Consider the following 19,797-nt stretch of genomic DNA (forward strand, 5'->3'; position numbering starts at 1 on the left):
ACAAATTTAATAAAAAACAAAACATATAATAAATGCTTGAAGCACATTGCATATTCAATAATCACACCTAACACAATTAACCCTCAGGAATACTACAAAAGCTTAAAATAAAAATTATTGCAAAAATAATACTAACCCAGAGATTAATTTTAAATTTAGTTACTAATGAGTCAAAATTTCTTAGCTATAACAGTGAAAAATCAAAATTGATTTATTTTTTAGCTATGTGCATAAAATAGGCTTTTATAAGTTAAGTCACAAATTAAAAAATAAAAACAGATTCCCATTTATGAGCAATTGATACTTTCCTCAACTTATTTCTTAAAGGGGAAAAAAAAGAAACAAAACCAATAAAGGTAATTAGATAAGAATATTAGGTATTATAAGAAATAGTAAGATTTCCTATATTATGAAATTTGTTTATCCAAAGATAATCGCATGCAAAAATTACTTATAGTAAATATTTTGAATTGTAAGGTATAAAATTTTTTTTACATCATTTTGAAGAATGTGATGATTTTAAATGGCAAAATTCAAAATTTCAGCGAAATCGGTCAAATAGATCCTGAGAAATCGAATTTCGAAAGAACTATTCGACCGATTCCGCTCAAATTTTGTATTTTATCATCTAAAATCGTATTCTAAAAATGATGTAAAAAATTGTATACCTTACAATTCGACATTTTTTTGACTTATTAATTAAAATAATAAATATTTACTAAATTTTACTTTTTGCATGCGATATCTTTGGATAAACGAATTTCATAATGTGTGCAAATATTTCTTTATTCGCTCAAAATGTTTCGAAATATTGTGAAATACGTTGAAAGTAAAATTAACATTAACCCCTTAACAGGGACATATGGTTTAGAAAAATGAACCAGAAAAGGAAAATTTTTTTGACTGTTTAATTTTGTTCTTTGTACTATTATAAAAGTTAGAAAATGGATTTTAATGGAAAAGTAAAATTTTAAATGCAATAACTGTATTTATAATTTTTACATACCCATAAAAAAGTAATGGATTACACGCACATCTTATTCAATTATAGCAAATTAAAAAATTTTTTTAACCTAAATATAATATAACTAGTATAATATAATATAAAAACACAACAATATGATTTTCAATGCACTAATTTTACAAATCTTTTACAGTATGGTATATCCCAAAAACCCCACCCACATTTCCTTCCCTAGACTGAAGTCGTAATCCGTGAAACACTAGGACTATTAATGCCATCTATTAGGAAAATAGTGAATTAAGTATCCTAAAGTAGAAACGAAAGCAGCTCGGGCTTCACAAAACGTTAATTTTTCACCTGCCGGAAGTCAGTTCGGGCATCACAAATAATGCACGTCGTAGTTGTTATAGGAATTTTTATTCAGAGAAAGTACGATTTTGTGTCTGATTTCGCAACTTCAAAAATTTATTAGTTATTAATTAATACTAATTATTTGCATATTTAAGGTCATCTCCCTCGAACCTCAAGATTGAGTATTTGAATGTGATGATCCTATCATTAGATCAAAAGTAATTCAAGGTTGTGTTTTTATTTTTATTTTGCGCACTGTACATAAAAACTTAATCAACGACTTTTTTATATTATGGGAATAATGAGCTAAGTACTCACTTGCACCACAAATCTTATCAACAGTTATACACAAAAGAAGAGCAGGAAAAAAAAAACATAAAAAGAAACACGTATAAACAGATATATATTTTTTTTATAAATGGCAGACAATATTGCAAAATATTCTTCAACCAATATCATATTTATAATTAGTTAATCCTTTGAAACACATTTTGCATTGCATTTGGTGAAAAAATATTTTTATTCATTTCCTGAATATGAAATGATCATTTAAACAAATTAAACACTTTCATAAATAACACAGTAGGTAGAAAATTAATCATTTTTCTCGCGTCCGAAATGTTTAGAAAGTTCACACATTATCTCTGTAGCTAATTTCATATTTTTACCAACCCACTCAAACCAAATGGGGGTTGATAAGACTCTTGAAACATTTTCAAAAATATAACTTAACGCGAAAGATTTTAAATGTTCCTGATTAATCAAATCTGCCACTGCAATCACTTCACATATGTTCTCCACGGATAACTTGGACATAATCATGGAAATGCACCTGTCTTTTAAAATGAGCACTTGATACCTGTCGGCTGCCAACAGAAGTCTTAAAGCACTTTTGTCATCAATATCATCATTCAATTCGTCGGTATAAATATACTCTAATAAGTTCTGCACAGTTTCCTCTTCCATATCCTCAATATCAACAACACCTGTTCGATTTTCAAGCATGTCTTGATCAAACATAGTTGAAAACACAGGAGATCGAATTCCAAGAACGTTTTTGTGGGCGAAAAATTCTTTTTCGCCTACTTTAAGTTTCACGTCTGAATACTTCTTGTTCAGGAAAAGCTTGCGAAAATCTTCACGCAGAGAAGAATTAAAACACGTTTCGTCCTGCATTGTAGTTTCGCTTTTCACAAAGGAGTTGATTGTGAAACTGTTAAAAGTAGAGCTATAAGATTTCTTGGTGACATTGCATTCGCAGATGAAAGTATATTTGCAGCAAGAAGGTGAAGAATTTCCAAAGCACAAATCTTTTTTATTGACAAATGTTGGAAACTGCCAGAAGTCTAGAGAGTCGAACAAATGTACCTCACATTTAGAGGCAAGTCTGGCACCAGAAATACTTTGAAATATCATTCTGAATACAACTGATTTGGGTATTGAAGATTCATTCAACATTTGAATCTTGATATCAATGCCTTCATTAGGTGCGCTCAAAGAGATTTTCGAGGCAGGCATTGCCGAATTAGGAACGGACATACTTTTAGACCAGTCGAAACATTCAGTATTTGACACATCCCACTTGAAAATATATCGGTTGACATCGATAACAGTCACAGCCTCGGATGACACTGAAGATAGTATTTTATTTTCTGTATCATTCTGTGTTATGGTACAACGAATGGTTAAAGTGTCATAGGACCAACTTTTCAGAAGCTCGCATAACATTTCAAAGGTTTGGAAACAGACAGGGCAGCAAACATAATTTGCTACCATGCTACAGTTTTTACGTTCCTCACTCATCAAAACACAGCAATTTATGTCCACCACTTCGATTCGAACATTTAAAGTAATTGCTTCATTCAAGTTACCCTTCTTTCGAAATAAAAGAGAAATCTTGTCGGCTGAATCAATAATATTGTCGGTTCCTTTCGGATATAGCTTAATATTCCATTCTTCTAAAGGTAAATTAGGCATAATAAAGTAAGGACTTTCAATACATTCACCATATTTGAAGTAACAGGATAAAAAGTTTTTAATTTTCCACGTAAATATATATTGACTATATTCCACTTCAGCCATTGTTTAGTAATCTAATAATTAATTTATCAATAATAATTATTATTATAATTATTGATCTTATAATTAATTTTTGTATATTCTTATTAAGTCCGTCAATCAAAATCCAGCAGATGATCGATTTTTACATATAGCATGCAAAAGGTAAGTCGTAAATCATTAATCACGCTCAATCAATGTTTTGTTGTTGAATAATAATACTAACTGTTTTTATCTCAATTTTAGAAACGGAAATTTTCTGTTTATCGAACTTTCGAAGACACTCAGATAAGATAATAGAGCAGTCCATTTAACAATTTTGAATGCGTGCTGACAAGATAAAGACAACTATTGGGTTGCTTAGAGAGTAATTTCATTTCTTTTTAAAATGAAAATGAAACGCGATTTTCTAATGGAGAATAAATGTTTTATTGAATCATATATTACCCATTCTGATCCCTGCCATCTTCCTGATCTAAGAATGATTAAACGCACGTAAAATTTTCGTTCGTTGCTGACAAAAAGCTGGTCCAGGGGATTTTTGACCGCCTTATTAGAATTAAGGTTTCATCAGGTAAAAAATTTGGTACAGGGTGAAAAATGCTGTAGACAACCCATTTCCTGTCCCTAGTGATGATGCACTACAAAAATGGATTATCCTCTTGACGTTTGAGAAGCAAATCACAGACGTCAACGCGACAACACATATTTCTTTCCGAAAAAACGTAAAGAACCCATAAGACGAGCTTTGAGATCGTTTAAAGTGATCTCACAAGATGTTACAGGGTGCGTAGCCAACAAAAGATAAGCACCTTTTAAGCACTTTTCAAGCACTCAAAAAATATTTTTAAGCACTTTAAAAAATATTTTTAAGCACTTTAAAAAATATCATAATTAGGCAGGGTTGTAAAGTTTTTGACAATCGACGGTTTTATCTTGCTTTAACCGTCACGTCAAAATAATAATAATAATAATAATAATAATAATAATAATAATAATAAACCTTTTGGCATTGTTTTTGACAATTGTCAAAAATCATGAAATTTTGAATCACGTAAAACGAAAGGCGTTTTCATACGCTACGGACAGACTATAAGTCGAAATAGATTGAGTTGAATTAATTATGAAAACGTTGAATAGAACAATGTGAACTGTGTCTTTCTGCATAATTCGAAGCAAAAATCAACATAGTAAACGAAAAATTTCATTTTGAAAAAGGGGAAATTAAGCACTTTTTAAAAGTACCCAATGAAAAAAGCACCTTTAAGGGCCTTTAAAAAGCAAAAATCGAAAATATGCAACATTTAAGCACTTTTTAAAAACTCTACGCACCCTGTGTTATTCGCCAGTTTGCATTAATGAATGTCTAATTTAGGGCCGTCTTAATAGTATGTAGGCTCCCGGGCAAAGATATGTTTTGGGCCTCTATAATATGTCATATTGTTAGAAATCAAACAAAAAAACTTCCACACATGAAATAAAGCATTTTTAAGATATGTAATACTTTTAACAAATTTAAATACATTTTTTTTTTGTCCCAAACTCAATGAACATAAAATAAAACAATTTTCAACTATGCATAATTCTAAAAAAATTATTCTAATCAGTTGCAATTCTTAAACAATAAAATAATTTTCAAAACCATGGAAGCTAATTAAAATAATTAAATTAAAGATACATAAAGGTATAACAAATCAAGAAACAAAATCAAATGGTATGAAATATTTTGTCTAACTTGGCAGTTAATAAAACATCTTTCAATGGACATCAGCCATAACCAGTTTAAAAAATACTGTACCAAGTGCTACCCAATTATTACTTTATTTAATTAATTTTAAATCCTAGAGTTGGTGGTGGTCAAGCATTTTTAATGACATTATGACTTACCTAAGACTTGAAGGTGCAAATTGAACAGTAAGTGAGAGTTGAGTACCTAAAAACTTCATTGAAACGTAGAAAAATAGATGGAGGTGTTTTTTCTAATAATTTTTTTTTTTTAAAGTTTTTTCTCATTCAATTTATAAAAAGTAAGATTTTCAAGGGCACTCTCCGTGTCTGCCCATGCGTAAAGGAGTTACTGGTCTTATTGTTACTTTAAACTGGCTGGTTACTGGTCTACTTTAAACTGGCGTGGTTGCAAACCAGTTTTGTAACTGGTGTACTGCCAATCCATCTTCTCCCTTCAGAACATATATCTTTTGGATAGTAAGAAAAAGTAAAATATGTCGAAAATTTTGCTTTTCACTTTCCGTGTTTGAAAGTGCACCCAATGAAAAATTTCGTGTCAGGGGTGTTTCACCGAATGTCTCTGCTTCCCCCTTTTCATGGGCATGGGGATGATCAATCACAATACTCTCAACGAAGTCTAGGTTTTATTACCTACTAGATTGGCACTCTTTTTCGCCCCATTATATGCCAAATGATGATCGCCAAAGAGGTAAGTTTAGAGGAAGGAATGGCTCTTTCGTAAAACGCAACCGGTATATTTGCTTGTAGTCGTCTGCTGCCGAAGTACCTGGAAAATGTGTATATGATTCTCGAGAACTCTCATATTCTGAGGAAAAAAAGATCACAAGCTACGTTACTGAGACGTTTGCTTTATTAATGCATTTGCTGATAATTTCAATGGTTAAAACAAAAACTAAATCTCAAAACTTTCTTTTAAAGTTTGTATCGTGAGCCCTTTTTACTTTTTTTATTAATTTATTTTATAATTAATTTATTTTATTATATTTGGTTTTGTTTGTTTATTACTTTAAAAAACAAGATTTTATTTCTAAAATGACATTAAAATAGGTTATATCCTAAAAACAAGATATTACGCTGATCAAGGATCCTCTCCATCCGATTTGATTGATTTTTGTTTCTTGACACGAAAGTTTATTTTAAGTAAAAACCATTCACTTTATAACTTCTTTGCAGACATCTTTGTTTCTGAAGAACTATAATTATTCTCCTGCTTCAATATTGTGCCGGTAAAGAGCTTCCTAACCCGAATTAGCAAACGATATGAAATAAAGTATTCTATATTTCTTATTCGATTTATTTTTATACGATTCTAAATAGAAATATTATTTAATGTGCGTAAACATCTTGGCCTAGCCATTAAAAAAAGCATCAAAAATAGACTTGTTTGAAATTATAAAAATTTTAAGCAATATTAATTAAAAGCAATATTATTTGAATAATATTGCTTTTAAGCGTATTCAATGTCGCAGTTGATTATTGTTAGAAATATAAAATAATTACAAAAATTTTTTATCAGACTCTAATACTTTCACTTCAGATAACTCAAAAAGGAAATTGATTTGGTTCATTGTAGACCTCGCCCAAAGTTCAGCTGTCAAGATAAGGATAATTGCTTTCAGGTGCGTTAAAAAGCCCCCCTAGAACGGTCTTGGCTTAATACTCCCTGGGCATGATATAGATATTTTCTCTTGGCGAATTTCTTATAACAAGGTTACTATTTTTCCTGGTATGAAGAAGGATTTTTCCTCTTTGCAAGAGTGAGATGGAAGTCTTAGTCATGAGAGGGAAAAGTCTTAGCTATCAGAGGGAAAATTTTCTAAGAATGAAAGAAGCGAAAGAGCTGTACCTTGACTTACCGCCATTTCATGAATAGCTTATCTAGTCTAGCGAATTGAAATAGATTTATGTAGTGTTTCTGCAATTTTAAATAAACTATAAAATTAAATAAAATTTCAATTATCAGAAATTTTTTTTCTAAACATTGGAAGTCGTTATTAACAATCGCATTAAAGAAATATTTGAAATCTTTAAGAATTTGTTTAATTGTAGTTCAAATCTACTTTTTCATTGAGTATAATTATTACGTCAATTAAATTTAATGAAATCGATCATAAAGTTATTATTATGATTAATAATTTTAAACCATAAAATTTATCGTCTGTATGAATGAGGTTTGAAAATGCAACACATATAAGAATTTAACATAATATAGTAACTGCAACGTTAAAACATAATTAGAAAAAATAATTATTTTTCTCAAGATTTTATGGGATAATGATTGAAACTATTTCTATGTATTGATATTCAAGCCGTGATACAGACTTGCGAACTAAAGAACTAAATTAAATTCATGTTCAGTACAGAACTGAGAAATCATTCAATAGTCTTTAATGGTATTAACAAAATATTTTCACGTCAATTTTATTTATTATTATTGAGCACAACATTGTTAAATGCGGTTTTATAATTAACTCTCTTTTTTTTCCCAAATCCAAAGTTTTTTTCTTACTTTTTTAAAAATCTTGATCCTGAAGCCTTTTTTTTAAAAACTTAGTTGTTCTTTTTCGCAAATAAATTTTTCGACAATTTATTAGCTTTCAGAAAAATCACCTTTTACTAAAATAAATTAAATATAGTTAGTTGGTTTTTGTCATACGAAATGAAGGAATGTAAATCAATTTGTTCAATCCAAAAATCTTTTTAAATTTAAATGAAATTATATATTATACAAAAAGAAAAAAAACGGTACAGAAATTTTTTTTTACACATAGAATATCCCAATAAACAACGCCTGTAAACTATATTTTTAAAATTCTTTTAAAAGTAAAGTTGAACTTATAGTTTTTATTAGATGTCACAAAATAACATTGAATCATGAAAAAATCTAATAAAAACTGGAGCACTAATTTATGAGGTAAGAGACATTGAAAAAAGTTTGAATAGCAGAATTAAAAGAAAGTAATTTAAATCCAATTAGAATTATTTCTCAAGAAATACTTTAGTCGTGTTTAGGTCATGAAATTTCTCAAACTTAAAAAAAATGAGCTTTCAAAGAACAGCAATGAATTACAAACGAAAACAAGTATTTTTGAACACCTTATGCCAAAAAATAAAGCAATTAATTTGAATGAAAGGTTAAAAAAAGATTGATGATGGATAGATGAAATAAAAGATTTTAATATGCATTGGTAACTTTGGTTGTTGTTTGCAAACCCCTCCATACTTAAAATTTTAATAAAATAGTAATTTTTTCTTGCATCTTTTTGGGCTATAACTCCGCAGATAATCAACGAAATTTTCGGAACTATTTTCAATTACTATTGAAATTGCTATTTTTAAGTTTATATAAAAAATTGTTAAAAATTTCTCAAGATATGAGCTTTTAAAGTAGTTTTTTTACTCTATGCATGAGGGGAATAATTTTAGAAATGTTTTTATATATTTAACATTTTCAACCATTTAACATTTTTATATATTTATTATATATTAAACAGGTGATTAAGAATTTAATGCAGTAGTAAAATTTTCATTACTTTAAAAAGTAATGAAAATCACGTCTCCACTCCAAACTAATCATCATGTAGATTAGGGAAAAGATATACCATGTGATTGCTATTTTATCATGGAAGCAAACTCAGAAGACAAGGAAACCCTTAACTTCAGAACTAATTTTTTTGTGAAAGGTCTTTAAGAACTAAGTTTGCGTTACTTGAGTGATAATTCTATTGATATTGTACTACTAATTCTATTAATATTATTTTGTTAATTTTTCATGTGTACTATAAAAAAAATCTACAATTGTAAAGTTAAATTTTTTTTAAATTTGTCTACCATATTAAATTTAATGACAATTTAATGAATACCAAGGTGGCCCTTGGACGACTAAATTTTTATTGCTAAATTAAACCCTACGAATGACCTAAGTATCTCTAAAGTTATAAAATAATCTTAGTATTTCTTGAGAAATTAATGAAAATGTCAAAATCTGAAAGTGTCTCGCCCATCATTGTAGGGCAGTATGTATTATTGTTACTCAATAGTTGTATTCTCTGTTGAATAATTACTCGCACAAACATGCGGAAGTAGAGCGTCTATCAATAATCCACTGTAAATCATTCATATCTCTAAGAATATTTTAAAGTCACATTAAATTAATTTTGATAGACTATAATCAAATGATCACTGACAAAGTGTCCATCTTAAGGGTGTAAAAGACCTCAAAAATTAATAATTTCTGATTTTTTTTAAAAATGTAATTTTTATCTCTTGAGAGATATTTAGAGATTATTCTAATGCACAAAATATTCGTAAAGGTTCGTAAGCACTAAAAATAGTCTTGAATGTATGCACAAACTGTAATTTGTTTCAATTTTTGAATTTTTATTTGATTGACTTGTATACTCAGTAATCTGAAGAATATGTAAACTACTATTAATTCCATTTCACATAGGATCAATATTTTTTCTCCCCTTTAAATTTAGAATATTTGGTAAATTTGACTTGACGACTTTTATTAAACGATTAAAAAAATAATGGCCTATCGGGGAATATTCACGGGCGGGTATTCAGAACATCTGAAATAACTTTCTAATTTAATGAATCCAAAAAAACTGGTATTTATAAGGAAGTAATTACTGCAGACAAAGTTTAACTGCGTGGAACAATCAGAACTATTAAAAGAGGATAAAGTATCTGGACGAGCATCAAAGAGAACAAAATGGCGATACAAAAGAACATTAGCAAAATGTAATAACAAATGAAAAAACAAAGATGTTGACATTGTTTGAAATAGGTATTTTTTTTTAAAAATAATTATATGCTATACAAATTTTGATAAACCAGCACAGCTATAAAGCTTAGCATACCCATGCGCCTTATCAGGGGCATGGGTATGCTGAGCTTTATGACGTATTATATGATCATTTTCTAGAATTAAGGAAGCTTTGCAATCATCTGAAATACCGTTATAATAGATTTTCGTTCTGTGTTTCATCCTTATTCTAAATAAAAATTCATTAAATAAAACTAATTTACCACCTAGAATTGATTCGACATACTCAAACTGAGCCATTTTGTTTGCTTGGAGCCAACCTTAAAAAGTGATAAAGATAGTGGTGTTATCTCTCCCCTCTTTTACAAACAAAACTGGAAATTCAACTCCTTATCAACCCAGACCCAATATAACAGGTGCTTATATAGGAAATTTTTTTTGTTTTGTTAATTTTTAATACTTTTTATTCCTGTACTGATTCACTCTTACTCTTTCACTTATTTTACACTACAATATTTTAAATCGTTAATTTTTTAACTGGAATTTTTATATTTTTCTCATTATTTTAGAATAATTTAAGTCAAAATAAGTGAAAATATTATATTTAGTATTTTAATAATTTTTGATTACGAAATACAACATGAAACACCATTGTTTTTACTGCGTTAAAATTAAAATTTTATAAACATGACACTTCCAAACAATCTTCAAATGTGCCCTTATTTAGATTTAAATTAAGAAAAACAATTATTCATTATTGAAATTACAAAATTAATTATTGATATACTTTTGAGCAAGAATTATTGATACAATTTTATAAAAAATAAAAAAAATTTAAAAAAAAACTTTCGAATAACGCTTTTAAAAGAAATACACAAGTTATTTCCTGATAATCTATACGAATTTCTAGTAACTATTCGAGTGTTTTTTATAATTAAAAAATACCTAAATATATTTTTGCTTATAACTAGAGCATCAGAATTTTTTTTTAAAACGGACACTAGTCTCCAATTTACGTCCATAGATTATTAATATGCTGCCTTTGTAATTTTTTGCCAACATTTTACGACGACGACAAATGAATCAACAGCAACAAAAGCATTGTGATAAAAAAAAAAGAAAAATAAATTGAAAGCATTGCTTTATAAAACTGAAGTGCCACGAATATTTTTTTTTTTATTATTTTGTAATAAAAACTTTTTAATTGAGTCTTTTAATGTTTATGAGTTTTTTGAATATAGCATAGTAAGAAAATTTTAATCATAAAGCATCTTTTATGGTAATATCATGTTACTATTCATAAAGCACCTTTTATGAACGGTAGCATCTTCACTTCAAATGCTACAGTTTGATTATACCCAGCATTTTCAATCGGATAATGCAATGCAGTATTAAATTTAAGTATAAAAAATATACGAAGACACACGGTATATATAGATAATCTTCAAAAAGTTTGCATCGGAGTTCCCCCCCCCCTCGTAATTTGAACGGTACCCATGACAAAAACACTTGGAAATGTCGTGTAATGTTTTTACTCAAATCCCTAAAAATCCCTTGTGCATCCGAAAAATTCCGCAAGTTTCACTCTCCCACTAAAGGAAGAATTAATCAACTATGTCTCTCAAAAACGAGGTAAATCAGTTTTCCATTTGAGACCCTTTATCGTCGTTGGCATCATAAAGATTTGGCGAGTAATGATCTACTTGAACAGGTGCGGTTTTACAATAGAGTTCCTCCGCCCACTCCATCAATCATTCAGGTGGGGGAGAAACTTTTAGGCGAGACCTATAAGACAGCAATTGATTTAACTATGTTAAAATGGTGAAGGAGGAATTATGGAAAACTTATTTAATTATTCATAATTGCAATTTAAAGTTTTCCACACATGAAAATCTTACTCTAAGTGTAATAGAAAGAACAATTTGTCTATTTAGAATAAAATATTATTCCTTATTAAAAATTAAAGAAAGCTGATATTTAATAAAAAATAATTAATTTCTGCTAGTTTCTGACTGTAAGCAATCTGAACAATCAATAAAATAAAATTATCACGATATAATAAATTACCCAAAAGAGCTCAAAACGAATAGTCATGACTAGGACTAGGCGATATTAGAAATTATATATCGTGATGCATCGTCAGTTTTGCATCGCGATATAGTATTTTTGTATTTTGTATCGCGATATAGTATTATTTAATTTCATTTACTTGTAAGGCACAGAAAATCAGATTTCTATCAAAACTCCATACTCAAACTGATTTAAATCAATTTATAAATTTGAAGATATATATGTTTTGCTAAAAAAGATATTAAATAAATTGACTACTATGTACAAATCTTGCTTAAAATATTTATTGAAAAAATGTGTGTAGATACAATATTTGCACCTCTTTATCGTTTATAAGGTATAAGCAGTCTTAATTTAAGTTAGATACTTTACTAAGCTTTTAACTAGAAATCACTACTACTTCTACTTAACTACTTCTGTGTAGTATCAATCGAGTTTTTTTTTTTACAAGCAAACCTTGTTTCATCAGTTGATAAAATATACAATGACTATGCGGCTTTAGTATGAAGTTAGCGGTAAAAAAACATATTTTAAGTCCTTTAGGAAAAGACGAAATTACTTTTTGAACAACCCAATAATTGCTATATATAGCATAATATTGCTATATATAAAAAAAAATCTTGCTATAGCAAGATTTCTTTTCTTCTTTTTAAGCAATTATGTTTAAAATAAATTTTCGCTCAATATATTTCATTTACATATTTAAATTTAGTACTTCAGTTTTTTATTTTGTTTCGCAAAATATAATGCGAATATTTAACAGAGAAACAGTATAGTATTCCATTTCCTTATGAGATGGAAAATTAAATTTCCCAGAAGACGCATTTTTCACGTCCCCATAGCGACTTTTTGCGATATGACGCGCTATAATGCGTAAGTGAAATCGGCTGAGTTATTTGTTAAGATTTGACGATATTGGCAGAACTTTAGTAATTATAAAAAGTAATGTCACATAATATTTTATTTTTATTTACAACCGTCGTTGAACAGCCGACCCAATTCTGGGTTTACGGCAACTGATGTTCAACTCCGCAGCTTTTAGAACAAGTAATGGAAGAAATTTGCCTTCGAGGAGGAAGTTTTGATGGAACAAAGCAGCATTTTGCTGCATGGAGTAGAAAACCACGAAAATCTTCTACTGTTAGTCCGAAAGCAAGGGGATTCTGACCCATGATCCGTCTACCACTGAGGATATTTCACGTCAGCACTGTGGTCAGTGCTAGTCGGGTGCGGAATTCGTATCGACCGGCCATCGCTGGGATTCGAATCCGGTTCACTTCATTGGAAAGCGAACGCTGTATCCCCTGAGCCACCACAACTCCTGTTACGTAATATTTGATATAATTATGCTACTGACATTTTTAAAGCATATTTTATGAACTTTTCATTTTGCTGTCACTTTGACTTGAAAGTAACCACTCACTACTTGGCGAGTCAACAAAAAGAAAAAAAAAGAGTGGCGACTTAAATTAAATAAATAACCGGTCACTCTATCCCATAATTTCCTTTTACTTTCTCATTTAAAAAAAATATTCAATGATAAAAGTACATCAAAGCAGAAAGACACTGGAAAACAAAGTTTTTATTAACTTTTCATTTTGCTGTCACTTTGACTTGAAAATAACCACTCACTACTTGGCGAGTCAACAAAAAGAAAAAAAAAGAGTGGCGACTTAAATTAAATAAATAACCGGTCACTCTATCCCATAATTTCCTTTTACTTTCTCATTTAAAAAAAATATTCAATGATAAAAGTACATCAAAGCAGAAAGACACTGGAAAACAAAGTTTTTATTAACTTTTCATTTTGCTGTCACTTTGACTTGAAAATAACCACTCACTACTTGGCGAGTCAACAAAAAGAAAAAAAAAGAGTGGCGACTTAAATTAAATAAATAACCGGTCACTCTATCCCATAATTTCCTTTTACTTTCTCATTTAAAAAAAATATTCAATGATAAAAGTACATCAAAGCAGAAAGACACTGGAAAACAAAGTTTTTATTAACTTTTCATTTTGCTGTCACTTTGACTTGAAAATAACCACTCACTACTTGGCGAGTCAACAAAAAGAAAAAAAAAGAGTGGCGACTTAAATTAAATAAATAACCGGTCACTCTATCCCATAATTTCCTTTTACTTTCTCATTTAAAAAAAATATTCAATGATAAAAGTACATCAAAGCAGAAAGACACTGGAAAACAAAGTTTTTATTAACTTTTCTTCTTGCTGTCACTTTGACTTGAAAATAACCACTCACTACTTGGCGAGTCAACAAAAAGAAAAAAAAAGAGTGGCGACTTAAATTAAATAAATAACCGGTCACTCTATCCCATAATTTCCTTTTACTTTCTCATTTAAAAAAAATATTCAATGATAAAAGTACATCAAAGCAGAAAGACACTGGAAAACAAAGTTTTTATTAACTTTTCATTTTGCTGTCACTTTGACTTGAAAATAACCACTCACTACTTGGCGAGTCAACAAAAAGAAAAAAAAAGAGTGGCGACTTAAATTAAATAAATAACCGGTCACTCTATCCCATAATTTCCTTTTACTTTCTCATTTAAAAAAAATATTCAATGATAAAAGTACATCAAAGCAGAAAGACACTGGAAAACAAAGTTTTTATTAACTTTTCATTTTGCTGTCACTTTGACTTGAAAATAACCACTCACTACTTGGCGAGTCAACAAAAAGAAAAAAAAAGAGTGGCGACTTAAATTAAATAAATAACCGGTCACTCTATCCCATAATTTCCTTTTACTTTCTCATTTAAAAAAAATATTCAATGATAAAAGTACATCAAAGCAGAAAGACACTGGAAAACAAAGTTTTTATTAACTTTTCATTTTGCTGTCACTTTGACTTGAAAATAACCACTCACTACTTGGCGAGTCAACAAAAAGAAAAAAAAAGAGTGGCGACTTAAATTAAATAAATAACCGGTCACTCTATCCCATAATTTCCTTTTACTTTCTCATTTAAAAAAAATATTCAATGATAAAAGTACATCAAAGCAGAAAGACACTGGAAAACAAAGTTTTTATTAACTTTTCATTTTGCTGTCACTTTGACTTGAAAATAACCACTCACTACTTGGCGAGTCAACAAAAAGAAAAAAAAAGAGTGGCGACTTAAATTAAATAAATAACCGGTCACTCTATCCCATAATTTCCTTTTACTTTCTCATTTAAAAAAAATATTCAATGATAAAAGTACATCAAAGCAGAAAGACACTGGAAAACAAAGTTTTTATTAACTTTTCATTTTGCTGTCACTTTGACTTGAAAATAACCACTCACTACTTGGCGAGTCAACAAAAAGAAAAAAAAAGAGTGGCGACTTAAATTAAATAAATAACCGGTCACTCTATCCCATAATTTCCTTTTACTTTCTCATTTAAAAAAAATATTCAATGATAAAAGTACATCAAAGCAGAAAGACACTGGAAAACAAAGTTTTTATTAACTTTTCATTTTGCTGTCACTTTGACTTGAAAATAACCACTCACTACTTGGCGAGTCAACAAAAAGAAAAAAAAAGAGTGGCGACTTAAATTAAATAAATAACCGGTCACTCTATCCCATAATTTCCTTTTACTTTCTCATTTAAAAAAAATATTCAATGATAAAAGTACATCAAAGCAGAAAGACACTGGAAAACAAAGTTTTTATTAACTTTTCATTTTGCTGTCACTTTGACTTGAAAATAACCACTCACTACTTGGCGAGTCAACAAAAAGAAAAAAAAAGAGTGGCGACTTAAATTAAATAAATAACCGGTCACTCTATCCCATAATTTCCTTTTACTTTCTCATTTAAAAAAAATATTCAATGATAAAAGTACATCAAAGCAGAAAGACACTGGAAAACAAAGTTTTTATTAACTTTTCATTTTGCTGTCACTTTGACTTGAAAATAACCACTCACTACTTGGCGAGTCAACAAAAAGAAAAAAAAAGAGTGGCGACTTAAATTAAATAAATAACCGGTCACTCTATCCCATAATTTCCTTTTACTTTCTCATTTAAAAAAAATATTCAATGATAAAAGTACATCAAAGCAGAAAGACACTGGAAAACAAAGTTTTTATTAACTTTTCATTTTGCTGTCACTTTGACTTGAAAATAACCACTCACTACTTGGCGAGTCAACAAAAAGAAAAAAAAAGAGTGGCGACTTAAATTAAATAAATAACCGGTCACTCTATCCCATAATTTCCTTTTACTTTCTCATTTAAAAAAAATATTCAATGATAAAAGTACATCAAAGCAGAAAGACACTGGAAAACAAAGTTTTTATTAACTTTTCATTTTGCTGTCACTTTGACTTGAAAATAACCACTCACTACTTGGCGAGTCAACAAAAAGAAAAAAAAAGAGTGGCGACTTAAATTAAATAAATAACCGGTCACTCTATCCCATAATTTCCTTTTACTTTCTCATTTAAAAAAAATATTCAATGATAAAAGTACATCAAAGCAGAAAGACACTGGAAAACAAAGTTTTTATTAACTTTTCATTTTGCTGTCACTTTGACTTGAAAATAACCACTCACTACTTGGCGAGTCAACAAAAAGAAAAAAAAAGAGTGGCGACTTAAATTAAATAAATAACCGGTCACTCTATCCCATAATTTCCTTTTACTTTCTCATTTAAAAAAAATATTCAATGATAAAAGTACATCAAAGCAGAAAGACACTGGAAAACAAAGTTTTTATTAACTTTTCATTTTGCTGTCACTTTGACTTGAAAATAACCACTCACTACTTGGCGAGTCAACAAAAAGAAAAAAAAAGAGTGGCGACTTAAATTAAATAAATAACCGGTCACTCTATCCCATAATTTCCTTTTACTTTCTCATTTAAAAAAAATATTCAATGATAAAAGTACATCAAAGCAGAAAGACACTGGAAAACAAAGTTTTTATTAACTTTTCATTTTGCTGTCACTTTGACTTGAAAATAACCACTCACTACTTGGCGAGTCAACAAAAAGAAAAAAAAAGAGTGGCGACTTAAATTAAATAAATAACCGGTCACTCTATCCCATAATTTCCTTTTACTTTCTCATTTAAAAAAAATATTCAATGATAAAAGTACATCAAAGCAGAAAGACACTGGAAAACAAAGTTTTTATTAACTTTTCATTTTGCTGTCACTTTGACTTGAAAATAACCACTCACTACTTGGCGAGTCAACAAAAAGAAAAAAAAAGAGTGGCGACTTAAATTAAATAAATAACCGGTCACTCTATCCCATAATTTCCTTTTACTTTCTCATTTAAAAAAAATATTCAATGATAAAAGTACATCAAAGCAGAAAGACACTGGAAAACAAAGTTTTTATTAACTTTTCATTTTGCTGTCACTTTGACTTGAAAATAACCACTCACTACTTGGCGAGTCAACAAAAAGAAAAAAAAAGAGTGGCGACTTAAATTAAATAAATAACCGGTCACTCTATCCCATAATTTCCTTTTACTTTCTCATTTAAAAAAAATATTCAATGATAAAAGTACATCAAAGCAGAAAGACACTGGAAAACAAAGTTTTTATTAACTTTTCATTTTGCTGTCACTTTGACTTGAAAATAACCACTCACTACTTGGCGAGTCAACAAAAAGAAAAAAAAAGAGTGGCGACTTAAATTAAATAAATAACCGGTCACTCTATCCCATAATTTCCTTTTACTTTCTCATTTAAAAAAAATATTCAATGATAAAAGTACATCAAAGCAGAAAGACACTGGAAAACAAAGTTTTTATTAACTTTTCTTCTTGCTGTCACTTTGACTTGAAAATAACCACTCACTACTTGGCGAGTCAACAAAAAGAAAAAAAAAGAGTGGCGACTTAAATTAAATAAATAACCGGTCACTCTATCCCATAATTTCCTTTTACTTTCTCATTTAAAAAAAATATTCAATGATAAAAGTACATCAAAGCAGAAAGACACTGGAAAACAAAGTTTTTATTAACTTTTCTTCTTGCTGTCACTTTGACTTGAAAATAACCACTCACTACTTGGCGAGTCAACAAAAAGAAAAAAAAGAGTGGCGACTTAAATTAAATAAATAACCGGTCACTCTATCCCATAATTTCCTTTTACTTTCTCATTTAAAAAAAATATTCAATGATAAAAGTACATCAAAGCAGAAAGACACTGGAAAACAAAGTTTTTATTAACTTTTCATTTTGCTGTCACTTTGACTTGAAAATAACCACTCACTACTTGGCGAGTCAACAAAAAGAAAAAAAAAGAGTGGCGACTTAAATTAAATAAATAACCGGTCACTCTATCCCATAATTTCCTTTTACTTTCTCATTTAAAAAAAATATTCAATGATAAAAGTACATCAAAGCAGAAAGACACTGGAAAACAAAGTTTTTATTAACTTTTCTTCTTGCTGTCACTTTGACTTGAAAATAACCACTCACTACTTGGCGAGTCAACAAAAAGAAAAAAAAAGAGTGGCGACTTAAATTAAATAAATAACCGGTCACTCTATCCCATAATTTCCTTTTACTTTCTCATTTAAAAAAAATATTCAATGATAAAAGTACATCAAAGCAGAAAGACACTGGAAAACAAAGTTTTTATTAACTTTTCATTTTGCTGTCACTTTGACTTGAAAATAACCACTCACTACTTGGCGAGTCAACAAAAAGAAAAAAAAAGAGTGGCGACTTAAATTAAATAAATAACCGGTCACTCTATCCCATAATTTCCTTTTACTTTCTCATTTAAAAAAAATATTCAATGATAAAAGTACATCAAAGCAGAAAGACACTGGAAAACAAAGTTTTTATTAACTTTTCATTTTGCTGTCACTTTGACTTGAAAATAACCACTCACTACTTGGCGAGTCAACAAAAAGAAAAAAAAAGAGTGGCGACTTAAATTAAATAAATAACCGGTCACTCTATCCCATAATTTCCTTTTACTTTCTCATTTAAAAAAAATATTCAATGATAAAAGTACATCAAAGCAGAAAGACACTGGAAAACAAAGTTTTTATTAACTTTTCATTTTGCTGTCACTTTGACTTGAAAATAACCACTCACTACTTGGCGAGTCAACAAAAAGAAAAAAAAAGAGTGGCGACTTAAATTAAATAAATAACCGGTCACTCTATCCCATAATTTCCTTTTACTTTCTCATTTAAAAAAAATATTCAATGATAAAAGTACATCAAAGCAGAAAGACACTGGAAAACAAAGTTTTTATTAACTTTTCATTTTGCTGTCACTTTGACTTGAAAATAACCACTCACTACTTGGCGAGTCAACAAAAAGAAAAAAAAAGAGTGGCGACTTAAATTAAATAAATAACCGGTCACTCTATCCCATAATTTCCTTTTACTTTCTCATTTAAAAAAAATATTCAATGATAAAAGTACATCAAAGCAGAAAGACACTGGAAAACAAAGTTTTTATTAACTTTTCATTTTGCTGTCACTTTGACTTGAAAATAACCACTCACTACTTGGCGAGTCAACAAAAAGAAAAAAAAAGAGTGGCGACTTAAATTAAATAAATAACCGGTCACTCTATCCCATAATTTCCTTTTACTTTCTCATTTAAAAAAAATATTCAATGATAAAAGTACATCAAAGCAGAAAGACACTGGAAAACAAAGTTTTTATTAACTTTTCATTTTGCTGTCACTTTGACTTGAAAATAACCACTCACTACTTGGCGAGTCAACAAAAAGAAAAAAAAAGAGTGGCGACTTAAATTAAATAAATAACCGGTCACTCTATCCCATAATTTCCTTTTACTTTCTCATTTAAAAAAAATATTCAATGATAAAAGTACATCAAAGCAGAAAGAC

General features: G+C 29.1%; 2 protein-coding genes across 5 annotated transcripts in view; both read right to left on the reverse strand.

Annotated features, from left to right (window-relative positions):
- Window positions 1–19,797, reverse strand: part of LOC107445053 (uncharacterized) — an 88,988-nt gene that overhangs the window by 7,640 nt on the left and 61,551 nt on the right. The window lies entirely within an intron of this gene.
- Window positions 1,546–3,560, reverse strand: LOC139424956 (uncharacterized). The gene has a single exon (XM_071177302.2). It carries the CDS (start codon window positions 3,395–3,397, stop codon window positions 1,910–1,912), a length of 1,488 nt encoding a protein of 495 aa, XP_071033403.1. The 5' UTR covers window positions 3,398–3,560; the 3' UTR covers window positions 1,546–1,909.

The sequence above is a fragment of the Parasteatoda tepidariorum genome, chromosome 2 (genome assembly GCF_982258835.1).
Source record: "Parasteatoda tepidariorum strain Cologne lab strain chromosome 2, Ptep-v5.0, whole genome shotgun sequence".
NCBI lineage: Eukaryota > Metazoa > Arthropoda > Arachnida > Araneae > Theridiidae > Parasteatoda > Parasteatoda tepidariorum.